Source organism: Misgurnus anguillicaudatus, chromosome 2 (genome assembly GCF_027580225.2).
Source record: "Misgurnus anguillicaudatus chromosome 2, ASM2758022v2, whole genome shotgun sequence".
In the NCBI taxonomy this organism is placed as follows: Eukaryota; Metazoa; Chordata; class Actinopteri; order Cypriniformes; family Cobitidae; genus Misgurnus; species Misgurnus anguillicaudatus.
This window is the reverse complement of record NC_073338.2, coordinates 11,000,022-11,014,925: the sequence shown is the minus strand read 5'-3', so window position 1 is coordinate 11,014,925 and position 14,904 is coordinate 11,000,022. Positions and strand designations below refer to the sequence as shown.

The 14,904-nt window shown below is 37.3% G+C and overlaps 1 protein-coding gene across 1 annotated transcript in view; it reads left to right on the top strand.

Moving 5' to 3' along the window:
- Positions 1-405: 405 nt before the first annotated feature.
- LOC129441667 (uncharacterized) overlaps positions 406-14,904 on the top strand; it is a 58,667-nt gene continuing 44,168 nt past the window's right edge. Inside the window, exons 1-5 of the mRNA XM_055201337.2 lie at positions 406-4,482; positions 7,961-8,069; positions 9,153-9,716; positions 12,857-13,022; positions 13,708-13,933. Coding sequence (XP_055057312.2) covers positions 7,985-8,069; positions 9,153-9,716; positions 12,857-13,022; positions 13,708-13,933 — 1,041 coding nt within the window. The 5' untranslated portion in view covers positions 406-4,482; positions 7,961-7,984. The remainder of the gene's footprint in view (positions 4,483-7,960; positions 8,070-9,152; positions 9,717-12,856; positions 13,023-13,707; positions 13,934-14,904) is intronic.

Genomic DNA, 14,904 nt, shown 5'->3' with positions numbered 1-14,904 from the left:
ACGACAGAGGGAAACAACGCATGGTAACAACACATGGTAACGACAGAGGGAAACGACACATGGTAACGACAGAGGGAAACAACGCATGGTAACAATACATGGTAACGACAGAGGGAAACGACACATAGTCATGACCCATGCATCATTGACACAGCAAGATGACACAGTCAAACAACAAGGAAAGATGACAGGAGTAAATTGAGTTGACACAGACAAAAGTTGAGTCATGTGGGCAATCACATAGACAGTAAACAGACACATAGACATGGAAGACGACACATAGCATAGACAGATAGCATGTCAACTTAATTTTGGCACAAAAGGAACCCCATACTTATCTAATCATGATTATTGTTTGAAAGCTCTAAGAATTTTTCATCATCATGTTGGAAAGGTAAAAGTAAAGGAATGACATAGTGAGAGTCATTTCTATATGCCCACATGTGGACCCATGATGTTATTTTTATATTTGTAACACTACCCTGCTGAAAAACCAGCATGGACCAGCATGGGAATTATGCTGGTCTATGCTGGTTTGATGCTGGTTTAGCTGGTGGTCACCAGCATACGAGCACCAAAACACAACATATGCTGGTCTTGCTGGTATGACCAGCATGGGATGCTGGTTCTAATGCTGGTTTGGTGCTGGTTTAGCTGGTGTTAATGCTGGTTCTGATGCTGGTTTAGCTGGTGTTCACTAGCAAACCAGCACCAAAACACAACATATGCTGGTCTTGCTGGTATGCCGTTGTTTCAGCAGGGTAATACTCTATTCTAAACCTAAAAAACCTTGACAAACTATATATTGTTGGAAAGCTCTTGAAGTGTAGTTTTCATATTTCATCACCATTAAAGGAACAGTATGTAGGATTGTCGCCAAAACTGGTATTGCAATCACAAAACTTGTGGCTGAAACTGGTACTGCAATCACACAACTGGTGGCCAATACACAACATGACAACATAAACATCAGTTGAGGGCTGCAACTCCACTTTTTGAATGTCAATATCCTGGCCAGACTGCTGTTGTCAGTGATATAAGTATTTGAAATGAAAATTATTTCTTAATGTCTAGTGACATATCAGGGCCATTTTACAATTTATTGATATAAATTTCTTACATACTGTTCCTTTAATGATAGTACTGACTATCATTGTCACTGACCCCATAGGAATGCATATTAATTATTATATTCATAACACTTTATCCTATAGCTTAATAGCCTATGGGATAGCCTATTTGTCATTGATCTAAGAATGTATTTCAAAGATCTAAGAATGTATTTCAAAACCTTTTAGCAATAGTATTAATGTGGTGAGAGTACGCAGCGAAATGTTGACACCTAGTGGCCATTGTTGGTAAAACAAGTGTGACTATGCGTTCACACGAGACACGGTAGAGGTGTCAAAAAACGCGCTATTCGCTTTTAGTTGGACGCTTGAACATTTTGAGTTTACTCACTTTATTCGTGCGTGAAAGCCACGCATGATATTTTACTGTGGGCTCACACCAAACCCGAGTTCAACCATTTGCGCAAGTAGATTACATACAAAGTCAATGCAAGGACGCGATCAGACGTGTCCTTGCGTGGGGCGGTGTGAATGACGCGATATGGGTGCCGCGTTTGCCGCGAAAACACGCGCTATTAGTCTCAAATTCATCTTCTTTAGGGATGGGCAGTTTCCAGTAATTTAATATTCGAATATTTACGCTCATAAAGAACGAATATTCGAATATTCGTTTATTTAAATTACGTTAATTAAGACATATGTGTTTTGTATTTTTCATTTTGTCACAATTTCACAGTGGGCTTATAATTAGGAAATATCCACAACAAGCTAAGCTTATATTCTGTATATATGTATGTATGTATTTTTAAGTTGAAAACATTGTAAAAAAATATATTTTTATAATTCTTCTTAAAAAATAGCCTACAGAAAAATGGTGTTAAAACCCACACGGAGCGAAGTCTGAGTCAAACCCTTAGTTTCAAGTCGGTCGTTAGTACAAATTCAGTACTGTTTGATCTTACAGAAATTATATTATACCAAATATAATACCCAAACCCAAGTGAAGTTTAAAGTTTGAGGACTTGGAAAAAGTATGCTATCATCATGTAAACAGACTCAAAACACCAAAGAAGAACCCGGAGCGAACGAAAATACTTAGACTACATAACAGACTGCTCGGTCGGCATATGAATGTCTTCTCTGTTTAGTTTGACATGTTTTTGTGAAGAAAGACAACCAAATCTAGTCTACCTGCTCCGGTGAAAGCCTGTTCTTCTGACTACAATAATGCCGGGCTGCGGAGAAAACTGTGCTCTGCGGTGGTTATCCAGTAAAAACAACAGACAGATCTAACAAGAATATCTGAATTTAACATTATTTTACAAATAACGTAAGCTGGCTTGATACCTTAGTGGTGACTGTGCAAAGTTACAAGCTTAATTTAACAACACAAAGACGGGCTATTACTGTTTGAGAAGCACGTCTAAATAACACGCGAGCCGGTGGCCAAAAACAGACAACCCGGAGTTAAAACTAAATACTTAAATTCGTCTGCAAACAAACAATCAGAAATACATACAAATACATTTTTATGTATATTTTACATTCAAGTTTGTAAAAGACAGTATAGATGAAGTAAAAAAGCATTAAATAAGTCGTAACCCTTTGGTGGCACATTAAAAACAAACATTCGAATAGCATTTTTTTTATATTCGAATTATTATTGCAGATCGAATAGTCGAATATTCGTGGCCATCCCTAGTCTTCTCCCAAGTTGAAAATATTCAACTCGAGCGAAAAATTCACATGACATGAAGTTAAATCCCGCGAGTAATCTAGAGCGAGTAACGTGATGCCCCGCATTTGGTGTCTACTGTGTACGTAGAATGAGTCATTCGAGACATTCACACGGAAATTCGCGTCATGAAAGGGGCTTCTGTGACTCTGCTCGCTTCCTGTAATCACGTCACTACTAGAGCAAACTCTTGATTGGTTAACGCGGTGCGAATATCCGTGCCACGCCATTCGTGTGTACAGCAGGATGCCTATTCATGTCTTTGCATTGACTTAAGATGTAAATCAATCACGCTTACCACCTCTTCCGCGTCTGGTGTGAACGCACAGTGACAGAATTTTATTTTTGTGTGATTTTACCTTGAAATTTGGTCAATCACATTTTAAATCACAGCTAGTTTAGACTTATGTCTTTTTTAGCATTCCTGGCGTGAAACATTTAATTTTTATAATTTTATGCATACAATATATAGTTTTTTGCATTATATGTGTTTATTAAAGTAAATGTAAAGTGCCATAACAATTTTTTTATTTAACATTTCACATCCAGACACTAACAGGTAAAGGGGTTGTGCCAGGTAAGGGGTTTTAACTAGGCCTAGTCCTAGTGAAACCAGGCCCAAGACTTAAGTCCATTCTTTCCACTGGGGGGCGACATTGTACAGCCATTACAGTCACAGTACAACAAAACCTTTACAAAGATATCAACTGTGTCAAGTTGATCAAATATCAATGCTACTTCCACCAACAGCACCCTTGCTTTAAATATATATATATTATTATTTCAAGAAAACACTTTTTAGCCCTAACAGCAAATGCATTGCAATTTAGCACATTACATCATATTAAAACTCTACACGGCATTAAACTAAACTTGCATGCTTCAGTTCATTTGTTGTACTTTACTCTGTTTATGTCTCTTCTATTTTCATCTAAGGTGTCGCCTCTGGTACCGGACAGGCCCACATTTGATCCAAAATAGCAGTGCTAATATATGAATTTGTTTGAAGAGCAGATTGTGTACAGGTCTGTGGTATATAAATATATACACAGGGTCTTTTACCCAAGCAGCTCACAGGTACATTTTCTTTTCCCAGGTACTAATGTGGTTAAAATCTAGCTTTCTTTCCAAACAACGTTTTATGAAGAAACCAAGCCACATGGAAAGTGACGGTGGTCTTTAAGAGATATTTTACAGTTTTAAGACCGAATGGATGGGTGACAACATCTGGCCTAAACTGATGGAAAGAATAAAGTTTTTTTTACTATAAGGATATTGCACAGACATCATGTTAATGTAAAGTCAATTGACTCTTCTAAATAACTCAATGCATGACAGGAGTGAAAATAAAGACTTCTTCGTGCGTGTTATTTGTGGAAGTCTATGGAACGGCACTGGGATTGGAGGCATGGGGCCACTTGGCTGTCCTTTGAAGATGGTTTCGAACTCCTCCCTCACTCCGATGCCCGTCTCTCATTCTGCTGGAGGAAGATTGTACGTCACTGTGGGTGCACATATAAAATTGTCTTTGGCTGCATCCAGCCGTCTGTACACTGATGTCGCAGCGCTGCACTGTAATTTGTGTTGGTGATGAGAGCGTTTCAGGCTCATTTTAAGTTTGCAAAACTCCTCGTGAAGACTGACTAACTCTGTCGAGATCCAGAAGTCGTACTGTTGGTGAGTTACTTTTTTTATTTGTTTCAATGTACAGTTAATTACAATCTTACAAAAAGTGCCATGATGTTAGACTATAGTGTTCTTTGAAGTACAACAGTGCCATTTAAGGACCACACTACTTGAAAGTGGTATATAATATACCATAGCATTACTGAATAAGATGTTTTTTGCAAGTGCAGCTCGAATGTGGTCTGAAAATGACTTTCATTGCAACTGTAATAAATAATAATTAAAATAATGACTTTTTTAAATAAATGCACATTTTTTAGACACTCTGGCAATGAATTTTGACCAACTGCTGCAGAGCTGATTATAATGATTTTTGTGAAATGTATTTGCATCTATGGCTATATTCACAGTTAGTTTACATTTGGGAATGTATGCACAAGTTGTGGAAGGACAATTTGGCATCTCCAAGTCACTGAACCTGGATGTTTTTAGATGTGGGAGGAAACTGCAACAGTTCTACACTGTCAAAAATCTGAGACTGGGGCAGTGCCCTTTAAAAAGCTCTAAATATACCATATAGGTATATTTATAGGTACATATGTAGTACTATATAGGTACAGAAATGTACAGTTGTGCACAAAAATATTTGCACCTTTGGTAAAAATGAGGAAAGAAAGCTGTGAAAATAAATCTACACTGTAAAAAAAAATTCCGTAGAAATTGCAGCTGGGTTGCCGGTAATTTACCGTAGATGTAAATTTATGTTATTTACTGGCAAGAGTTTGTTCAAAGTTAAATAAATTTTAAATATTAACAAGTCTTTATCTTTACAGAATAAAACTATACAATAACAGCCTCATGCAAAGCATTCTGGGAACCAGAAATCATCATCAACCTTTTTCTGTTTTTTGCTTCAGATTTTGCTTCCCAGAATGTTTTGCTTGATGCTGTTTTTTACTCTGTAAAGACAAAGACTTTAAATGTTTAATGTTCATTTAATATTGAACAAAATGTTGCCAGTAAATAACATAAATTTAAATCTACGGTAAGTTACCGGCAACCCAGCTGCAATAACACTGTAATTTCTACGGAACTTTTTTACAGTGTACAATGTTTTTCCTTTTGAGTTTTAATAAAAAAATCACAAAAATGAAAACGTTTCACTGATAAAAAATATTTGAAAGCGTGGGGGGGTCGCATCTGACAAAAAATGTTTTTCTCAAATTAACATTGGCCACAATTATTGGCCCACCTTCATGTAATCCTCTTTGCTACCTTAATTTGCAAGGATAACAGCTCATAGCCTTGTATTATAATGTCTGATTAATGGCAGGTGATATTAGATTATTGCTATATACAGATCCTGACCCTTCATTTGTTGCTACTCTCTCCTCTTCAGTCATTTTCTGTATGGTTCAGGTCTATGGCAGAACCTTGATGTTTGTTTTTTAAACCAATGTCTTGATGAAAGATTTAATCATGATCCATTATACGTTTTCTAGCAGAGCAAGTCAGGTTTTGACTTTTCTATCTGTTGGTATTTGATAAAATCCACGACACCATGCATCTGAATAAGATGTCCAGGACATCTGGTATAAATGTAGGTTCACAACAATAAAGATCTGGAGGTATATTTAACTGTGGACATGGAGCACATTTTAATCCCTGTGTTCCTGCTGCCAAAAAAAACTTTTTTGTTTCATATAACCGCAGATCTCAGTCCTGTTGAATATGCTGGAGTTTGTTTTTGCAACTTTCCTGATTTTTAAAAGCTTTCTGATCCCAAGATTAAGCTGATTTCTGAGGTTCTCCATCTGTGATCTTGGGGAGTCTTCATCCACTCAAATTATTCTCATTGCTGAGCATTAAGATGATATAGACACACATCATTTTTCAGGCAGATTTGAACAGTTGTTTTAAACATCTTCATTATTGCCCCGATTGTGGAAATGGATGTTTTTATGGTTTAACTATTTCCATAAAGCCACTTTCTTTTGCTGCACATCAGAACTATAGCCGTTGGTTTTCTTTCTTTCTCTATATTCATGGCGAGAACCGGTTCATTCATACACAAGTTTTATTCAGATAAGTTAATCCAGACACATGTTGGGGGAGGGACAATTTGGCATCTCCAATTTGCTTAACTTGCATGTTTTTGGGCTGTGGGAAGAAACCAGAGTACCCAGAGTGGACCCACACTGACATAAGGATGTTCACACAGGGAGAGCATCCCTGTGTCAGCATGGGTTTACTCCGGGTAAGTCAGCATGAGTTTACTCCGGCTAGGTCAGGTGATCTTTCTGTGTGGAGAAAGACCACAGAGTACCCTGTTTATATACCTTAGAGATATTTTACTCATAAAATTCCAAGGGGAGCCAATTATTGTGTCCATTGTGTAGAGAAAAACATTTATTTATTATTGTAATTTTCCCCAATTTCAATTTACTTCAAACAAACATTTTATTTTGTGAATTTTTTTTAAAATTAAAGCTTAAAAGGAGAAACATTGTAGATTTATTTTCACAGATTTCTTTGCTCATATTAACAAAAGGTGCCAATATTTTTGTTCACATGCACATGTATATATTTGGTACTAATATCTACCTCAGATGTACTAATATGAACTTTTTAGTGTATAGGGACCATTTTTTGACCATGACAGTGTATACTCACTGGTCCTCTTCTTTAAATCTGACATTTCACAAGACTTTTTTAAGTTGTCAAATAAATCTTTGGTGTCCCCAGAGTACGTATGTCTGTGAAGTTTTAGCTCAAAATACCCCACATATAATTTATTATAACATGTTAAAAATGCCACTTTGTAGGTGTGAGCAAAAATGTGCCATTTTGGGTGTGTCCTTTAACATGCAAATGATCTGATCTCTGCACTAAATGGCAGTGCTGTGGTTGGATAGTGCAGATTAAGGGGCGGTATTAACCTTCAATGTCCTATTTTTTTCAAATGCTTGCAGAGAATGGTTTAACAAAACTATGTTATTGGCTTGATATTTATCACATTGTGATTGTCAAAATCAAATGTATCACTTATTCTATTACTTATTCTATGTTGATAGAAGCACTGAGGACCCAATTATAGCACTTAAAAAAGTGGAAAAAGTTAGATTTTAATGATATGTTCCCTTTAAATATAAATGCCATTTTGTTTTATTATATTTGATATGATGACATTTATGTTTTTTTAAGTGTGGTCTGATTGTCTAAATAGTTGTTGCGACAACTGTTTTACCATTATGACCATTAACAGTCGGTCGCTGCTACATTGTTCAGGTTGTTGCCTCTCACACTACAATGTAAAAAGTAAAAGTTCAATCAACTTGAAAAATTACTACAATTGTTTAATTGTTAATTAAAGTTTTTAATCTTTAATTAAAACATTTTAGTTGAACATGTTTCAATGTTTTAGTTGTTACCAATTGCAGTAATCTTTTTAAGTAAAGCAGCTTTCACTTTTTACAGTGTATCTGATCATGAGATGCTGTTTGGATAATTTCTTCTCATTATAATGCAGGATTTGGCTTGGCGTGCTGTTACCATGAAGACATGGAGGTGTGGATTACTGATGGTTTGTGTTTTAATGCTGCACATCCAGGGATTCCAGCAAGAGGAAAATCAAGCCGGTTTGTTATGTTTTACCATTCTTTTAACTATTTACTAACAGTCTTTATCTTTTATTTCAATCAAATAACCAGTGCTCGTTCATATTCATACATTCTGACTTGAGGCATTAAAGGGATAGTTCACCCAAAAATGTGGTAAGAGTAATTTATTAATTTGTGAAAAGAGTATGCAGCTAAATGTTGACACCTAGTGGCCATTGTTGGTAAAACCACTAAAAGTGTGACAGAAACCTTTTTTGTTGTCATCATTTACTCATCCTCAATTTGTTATAAACCTGTATACTGTAAATGTCTTTATTCTGCTGAACACAAAGAAATGTGTTTTGGGCACCATTGACTTTCATAGTTTTTTTTCCTACTGTGGAAGTCAATGGTGCTCCTGCTTCCTGCTTGATTGCAAATATCATCCTTTGCGTTCAACGAAATCTATTCATGTTTGTAACTTGACGGTGAGTACATGATGTTAAGGCTGTCACAATGATTAAATAATCGTCTCATCGCAATTGTTTGACCTCATTGCAATGATTTCAGATCACCGCAATGATTGCACATCTCTCTAAAAAACACAAGGGGGAGCTGCAGCGCCTGTGTAAACGAGACATTATCAGATTACTTTTAAAAATGTGTTATGTGTACTGCCAGATAAACCTTGCAAAAGATTTCATTTAAGTAATCACAACGATCTGTGAAAATTATTTCATAAACAAAAAATGTATGAGAATTAAATGTCAAAGCAATAAACAGGCAATTAATAATCATAATCGTCACAATTTATTTAACAATTAACCGTCAGCCAAATTTCATAATCGTGACAGCCCTACATGATCTTATGATTTTCATTTTTGGGTGAACTATCCCTTTAAGGTAATTAAACTTAATTACACTCGTTGACTTCACTCTTGAAAATAATGTTTATTTTACAGCAATGCTATAAGAACCAAGTTGAAGGTTCTTAAAATAGAATTTTTTTTACCATTTCTTTCTTTTTCCACTAAAACCTTTAATGCAGAAAAGAAGTAAGGTTCTGTAGATGTTAAAGGTTCTTTATACAACCAGGCAAAGACCATCTTTCTGGCTTTCCAGGTTGTAGCACAACTCCAAATGACCTTGCGTACATCATCGATGGCTCCTCGAGCTTGGGGGTCCCCAATTTTGAAACGGCTAAACATTGGCTCATCAACATCACCAGCGGCTTTGACGTGAGCAGCATGCACACTCAGGTGGCGGTCGTCCAGTACAGCGATACGCCTCGTCTGGAGATTCCTCTGGGAAAGCATCAGAACAACCAGGAACTCATCCAGGCCATCTCCTCCATCTCGTACCTGGGGGGCAACACGCGGACGGGCCGCGCCATCAGGTTCGCCACGGACCACGTCTTCGGGATGCCTAACCACACCTCCCCGTTTGCCAGAAACCGCATTGCCGTGGTTCTCACAGATGGGCGTTCACAGGACGATGTCGAGGATGCTGCCATGGAGGCCAGAGCTCAGAACATCGTTTTGTTCGCAGTCGGCGTGGGAAATGAGATCACCAACACTGAGCTGGTGTCCATGGCTAACAAGCCGGCCTCTACCTATGTGCTCCACGTGGAGGACTACAACTCCATCTCAAGCATATGGGACCTGATGGAGCAGAAAATCTGCGAGGGTGAGTCACGCTTGACTTGTACAGTACATTTGTGGTTATTTAAAATCATTCAAGTTGTTCCAAACCTGTATTAATTTATAAAAAAGATATTTTGAAAAATGTTAATAACCAAGCAGATCTAGGGCACCATTCACATTCATAGTATTACCTTCTCCTACTGTGGAAGTCAATGGTGCCCAAGATCTGCTTGGCTAAAATCATTTTTTAAAATATCTACCTCTGTATTCAGCAGAATAAAGGTAAGTAAATGATGACATTTTTTGTTGAACTATCCCTTTAATTTTGAGATTTCTGTCCTTTGCTTCATTTTTAGGACTTCAATATTTTGGGTAATCTGGAGCATTTTTAAGATCTCTTTTGACACATATTGGGGATCGTTGGGGCCCTTTTGTAACTAGAAATGTCTAAGAAGCTGGAGACTTGAGCCAAAGTCTTAATTTGCTCGCTATTTAATCTTATTGATGTCTAGATAGAATGAGTTGACATATAAAAAGAAATCTCATTTAAAATTTCTCTTTCAAAACCTTAAAGGGACACTACACTTTTTAAAAAAATATACAAATTTTTCAGCTCCCCTAGAGTTAAACATGTGATTTTACCTTTTTGGAATCCATTCAGCTGATCTCCGGGTCTGGCGTAGAGATGCGCGGATGGGCTTTTATTTCATCCGCAACCGCATCACAAAACTCATCATCCGTCCGCCATCCATCCGCACCAACGTTTCTGACCAGTTTTCAAAACCGCACCCGCCCGCCATCCGCTGACTGGCCGATGCAAGGCGCTGCTGATGACAGCCGCTGCTGATGACAGCCGCGAGACTAGAAAGCCCTAGAATATAAGCAGTGAACTCAGGCTATGTTTACATTAATGCGTTTATCCTTTAAAATGCGTTACTTTTGCTACGTTTACGCCTTTCATCTACATCACCGTTTTCGACCCTCATAAACGGATTCGTTCGTCAACGCTGCAGACCCTGTTTTAGTTTAAGAAATCAGACGTTGCGCTGAGTGTAAATGTAGATGGAGTCTTATGTAAACAAACAGCTGGTGTTAACGTGACAGCGCATCATTTTCAAAGTAAAAATTATTTTATTCAGGTAAATGGAGGTTTGCAACGGAGGTTTTGACAAAAATAGTAAACATCTACCAACCAGCTATTATAAATGCTATATCGGCTTGTTTTAACATGTATCATAATGTCTGTTTTATATTTATGTTTGAGTATTGTTGGGTTTGAATATTGTTGTAATGTGTTTATGTTTTGTTTAATTTTAGTTAGCTTATTACGAAAGATAGACTGTAATTTTAAACGCCATATAGGGCGTTGTAAAGGCCAATATGAAGGGAGAATTGTAATGGCTCAGACATTATTTTCCAGTTTAATTTAAGTTTTGTTTTCTACTTTAAAATGAATTTCGTTTCAGATAATTTGTCTCTTAATTTTAATCAATGTTTTGTTGATAAGTTTTGTGAATATAAATTAATAAAAACAATAAACTCAACGTCATTAATATTTAATGCTCGTTTAGCTAGCGAAGGACGTGCACGGACCTCGCACACATTTAAAAATTAATGCAATAAGCATTTCTGTAGGCTAAAGCTATACTTCACCTCTTACTATGTTTGATTGAAGTTTGCATTTGCTGAAATTTATTTTTGCTTCAAGTTCGTTTAGTACTGTTCACTTGAATGCTTTCTTTTTAAATCATAAAGACCAGTCTCCGATCGGCGCACATGACATGGGACAAAAATAAATAAATAGCCTAAATTAAACGCACAAATTACATAGTCTGCACTAGTGTCATCCTCCTGATTTACCACTTTGTAAAACTTTTTCCAGGCAACCCTTTTCTGACCTTTTATTTCCTTTGTTTTTAATTCTCATTTTTTTTTAGTTTGCCACGTACCTCCTTCGCCGGCGTTGTTAAGAGCTGTGTCAAAATGCGTCCTCATTTCTCTGCGCTGTTAATGATAGAACGAATGGATCCTTAACATGCCGAGGCTATCCCAAACAATTAAAACCTTTATTAAATAAAAGTGTATTTAGAAAACTTTTTCTTGTCATTGTTTTAGTATTATAAGTTATGTTTTGTGTTAATATTATTCGGTTTATGTTGCGTATATTTCTAAGGTTGATTATTTGATATACTGTTGTTGAATAGTTTAATCTACATCAATGTGTCATATTTTCTAAAATAAATTCATATTTTTCTGATTACATATTTATTTTAATAAGTCAGAAATGTCTCCGCTGTTTATTGCTGACAGGCGCGATGGGCGCTACTGGGGGCGCGTGCAACAGGTGACCCAAATTATGGGTCCTCTGAAGGCTAGACCGTCTCATTTCAGTTCTCTTCGCGAACTTCTGAGCCTGCCACCTTGATAGACATAATGCTCACCTTTAAGGTCGTATGCTTTGAAGAACAAAGCTAATAACAAGCAGTCGATCCGCCACCCGCCCGAATTTAATTAAAATATTATTTTTCGTCACGTCATCCGCCCGATCCGCGGTTATCCGCGGAGTCCGCGGCTGTAACCGCCAACCGCGCATCTCTAGTCTGGCGCTAACACTTTTAGCATAGCTTAGCATAATCCATTGAATCTGATTAGACCATTAGCATCACGCTAAAATTTAAAAGAGGAGCTACATTTTATGGCATAATAGCACTTTTGGGAGTACTTCGACTCGGCGCAGTAACACCCTCCCTCTCCCATTATAAGAATGAGAAGGGGAGCGGACTTTTCAGGCAAGTCGAAGTACTCCCAAAAGTGCTATTACGCCATAAAATATAGTTCCTCTTTTAAATCCGCTTAGAAAAGCGCTACGTTTTATTTTGTACCACCAAACTTGCTCGTATAACTACTCGTCTTAAATAGGAAAAACGTTGATGTGTTTGGTCACTTCTAACTTTATCTCTAAATGGTAGCATTGAATGAATGGGGCTAAGCTAAATGCTATCGAAGCGTCGCAGCGCACTCCAGCGCTTACGTGCACGCACACAGATGATAGAGGGATGTATCAACAATTCTTAGTTAAGGTAATAACATATTTTAATATTGAAAATGAGTAGACTATTCCTTTAAGAAAATTGTCAAAATGATTTGATGTCATGTTGTATCTGTGGATTTTGTCTTGATCAGAGTCGGTGTGTTCGAGTCGAATCTCTGGGACGGTGAATGATCAGAGGGGTTTTGATCTGATGAATCTGATGAATATTGAGCCGATGTCACAGACGGTTCAGGGTTCTCTGATATCAGAGAAAGCGTCAATGCTCAGCACACGTATGGACATCACATACGACACCAGGTGATTTCTGCACCTAAGTACAGCATAATGATTTTGACTTATTTATTTAAACACTTTTAAAGTCACCACAAAACAGACGTTTTCACTGGCAGGTCACATATTGCCTAACGTAGCTAATGGTGCTAACATAACTAGCACAGCTAACATAATATAGTATAGCATCAAGATTAATGTTGAAATGTACTGGGAAATTTCCCTTATTTTCAATGTTCAATGTTGACTTAAACTATATAAATTAATATTCAGATGTTATACTTCACTGTCGTATAAACGTCATTTATATGTCATGTATACACATTACTGAGGGGTTGAGGTTAATGTTTGGCTTCCTGCATAGAATAAAACATAATGAACTGTTGTCCTTATCTGTCATTTTTAATGTAAAGTTTTACTTTATTATTAATACAGCATTGGTTTACCATGGTTGAAAAAAAAAGCCAAATTAATCAAATGAAGACACACGACTGAGAGGGAGTACATCTATAAAAAGAGAGCAGTAGTCTCCGTAAAGGAGGCAATCAACATGGCCGCCATGCCAAGTAATGACGTCACGACGCCCAAACCCTATTATAGCACTTAAACATGGACAAAGACAGTATGGTGTCAACTAAGAGTCAGATGAATTGCTGTGGTAGGTTAAGCGTATGGTGACTTTGTGCAAAACTTTAACTTTTGTTCTCTACAGAAAGATATTTCCAAAAGGCCTCCCACCGGCCTATGTGTTTGTAGCCACATTGCGCTTGAAGAGCCCAGCTCACCGGCTGAAGTTTGATCTCGTGAGGGTGTTGTCTCAGGACGGAGTCAAACAGATGGCTGTGACTGTGAATGGAGCGGACAAATCAGTCACCTTTACCTGCACCAGCACCCTAAACAAAGAGCAGACTGCTGTATTTAATGACCGAGGAATAAAGGTTCATAAAATCAAATTTTTCTAAATTTATCTTAAAGGCGGAGTCCACGATGTTTGAAAAACGCTTTGGAAAAGGAGACGGGCCGACTACCAAAACACACTTATAGCCAATCAGCAGTAAGGAGCTTGTCTACTAACCGACATCCTTGCCGGGTTGCGTATGTGTGGGGCGGGTCTATCAACAGAAGGTCCAGATTCTATTGGGGTAGGGGCGGGTTTGTTTAGGTGATTTCAAATATCAACATTGGCTTTCAAACATCGTGGACTCCGCCTTTAAAGAAAAACATCAGCTGTACTAGCCCAATTTGTCTTATCCATATATGTGACCCCGTCTGTGAAATCCAGGCTTTGCCCCGTCAATATTAAAGGTGCCAAAGAATGCATTAACATAATATGTTACATTGTTCTCTGATACATAGTGCAAAAATTATCCAGAGACGGTTTTACATGTCCATTTACAAACATAGGATTTTCCTTTAGAATGAAATGGTCTATTATTACCTTATTTAAAGGGTCATGAATAATAATGTCGAGCTCTGCTCTGATTGGCTGTTTCACAGAGCAGCTCCTTCAGTAGCTCTGTGTTTGAATGGTAAGTTTGTGGGTTTTGTTTTTTAGTATGAACCTGCAAATGTAACTGTAGAATAGTAGAACTTCAGCCTAAATGCTAGTATATAGCATTAATTAGCATGTAGCGCTAACAACTTTGTTTTTAGCATTGTAACATAACAACATTGTACGAAATTTAGAGATTGAGGAGTAGGGCTGTCACAATGATTAAATAATCGTCTCATTGCGATTGTTTGACCTTATCGTGATGATTTCAGATCACCGCAATGATTGCACATCTCTTTAAAAAACACAAGGGGGAGCTGCAGCGCCTGTATAAACGAAACCGTATCAGATTACTTTTAAATATGTGTTATGTGTATTAATATTTACTGCCATGTAAACCTTGCAAAATATTTAATT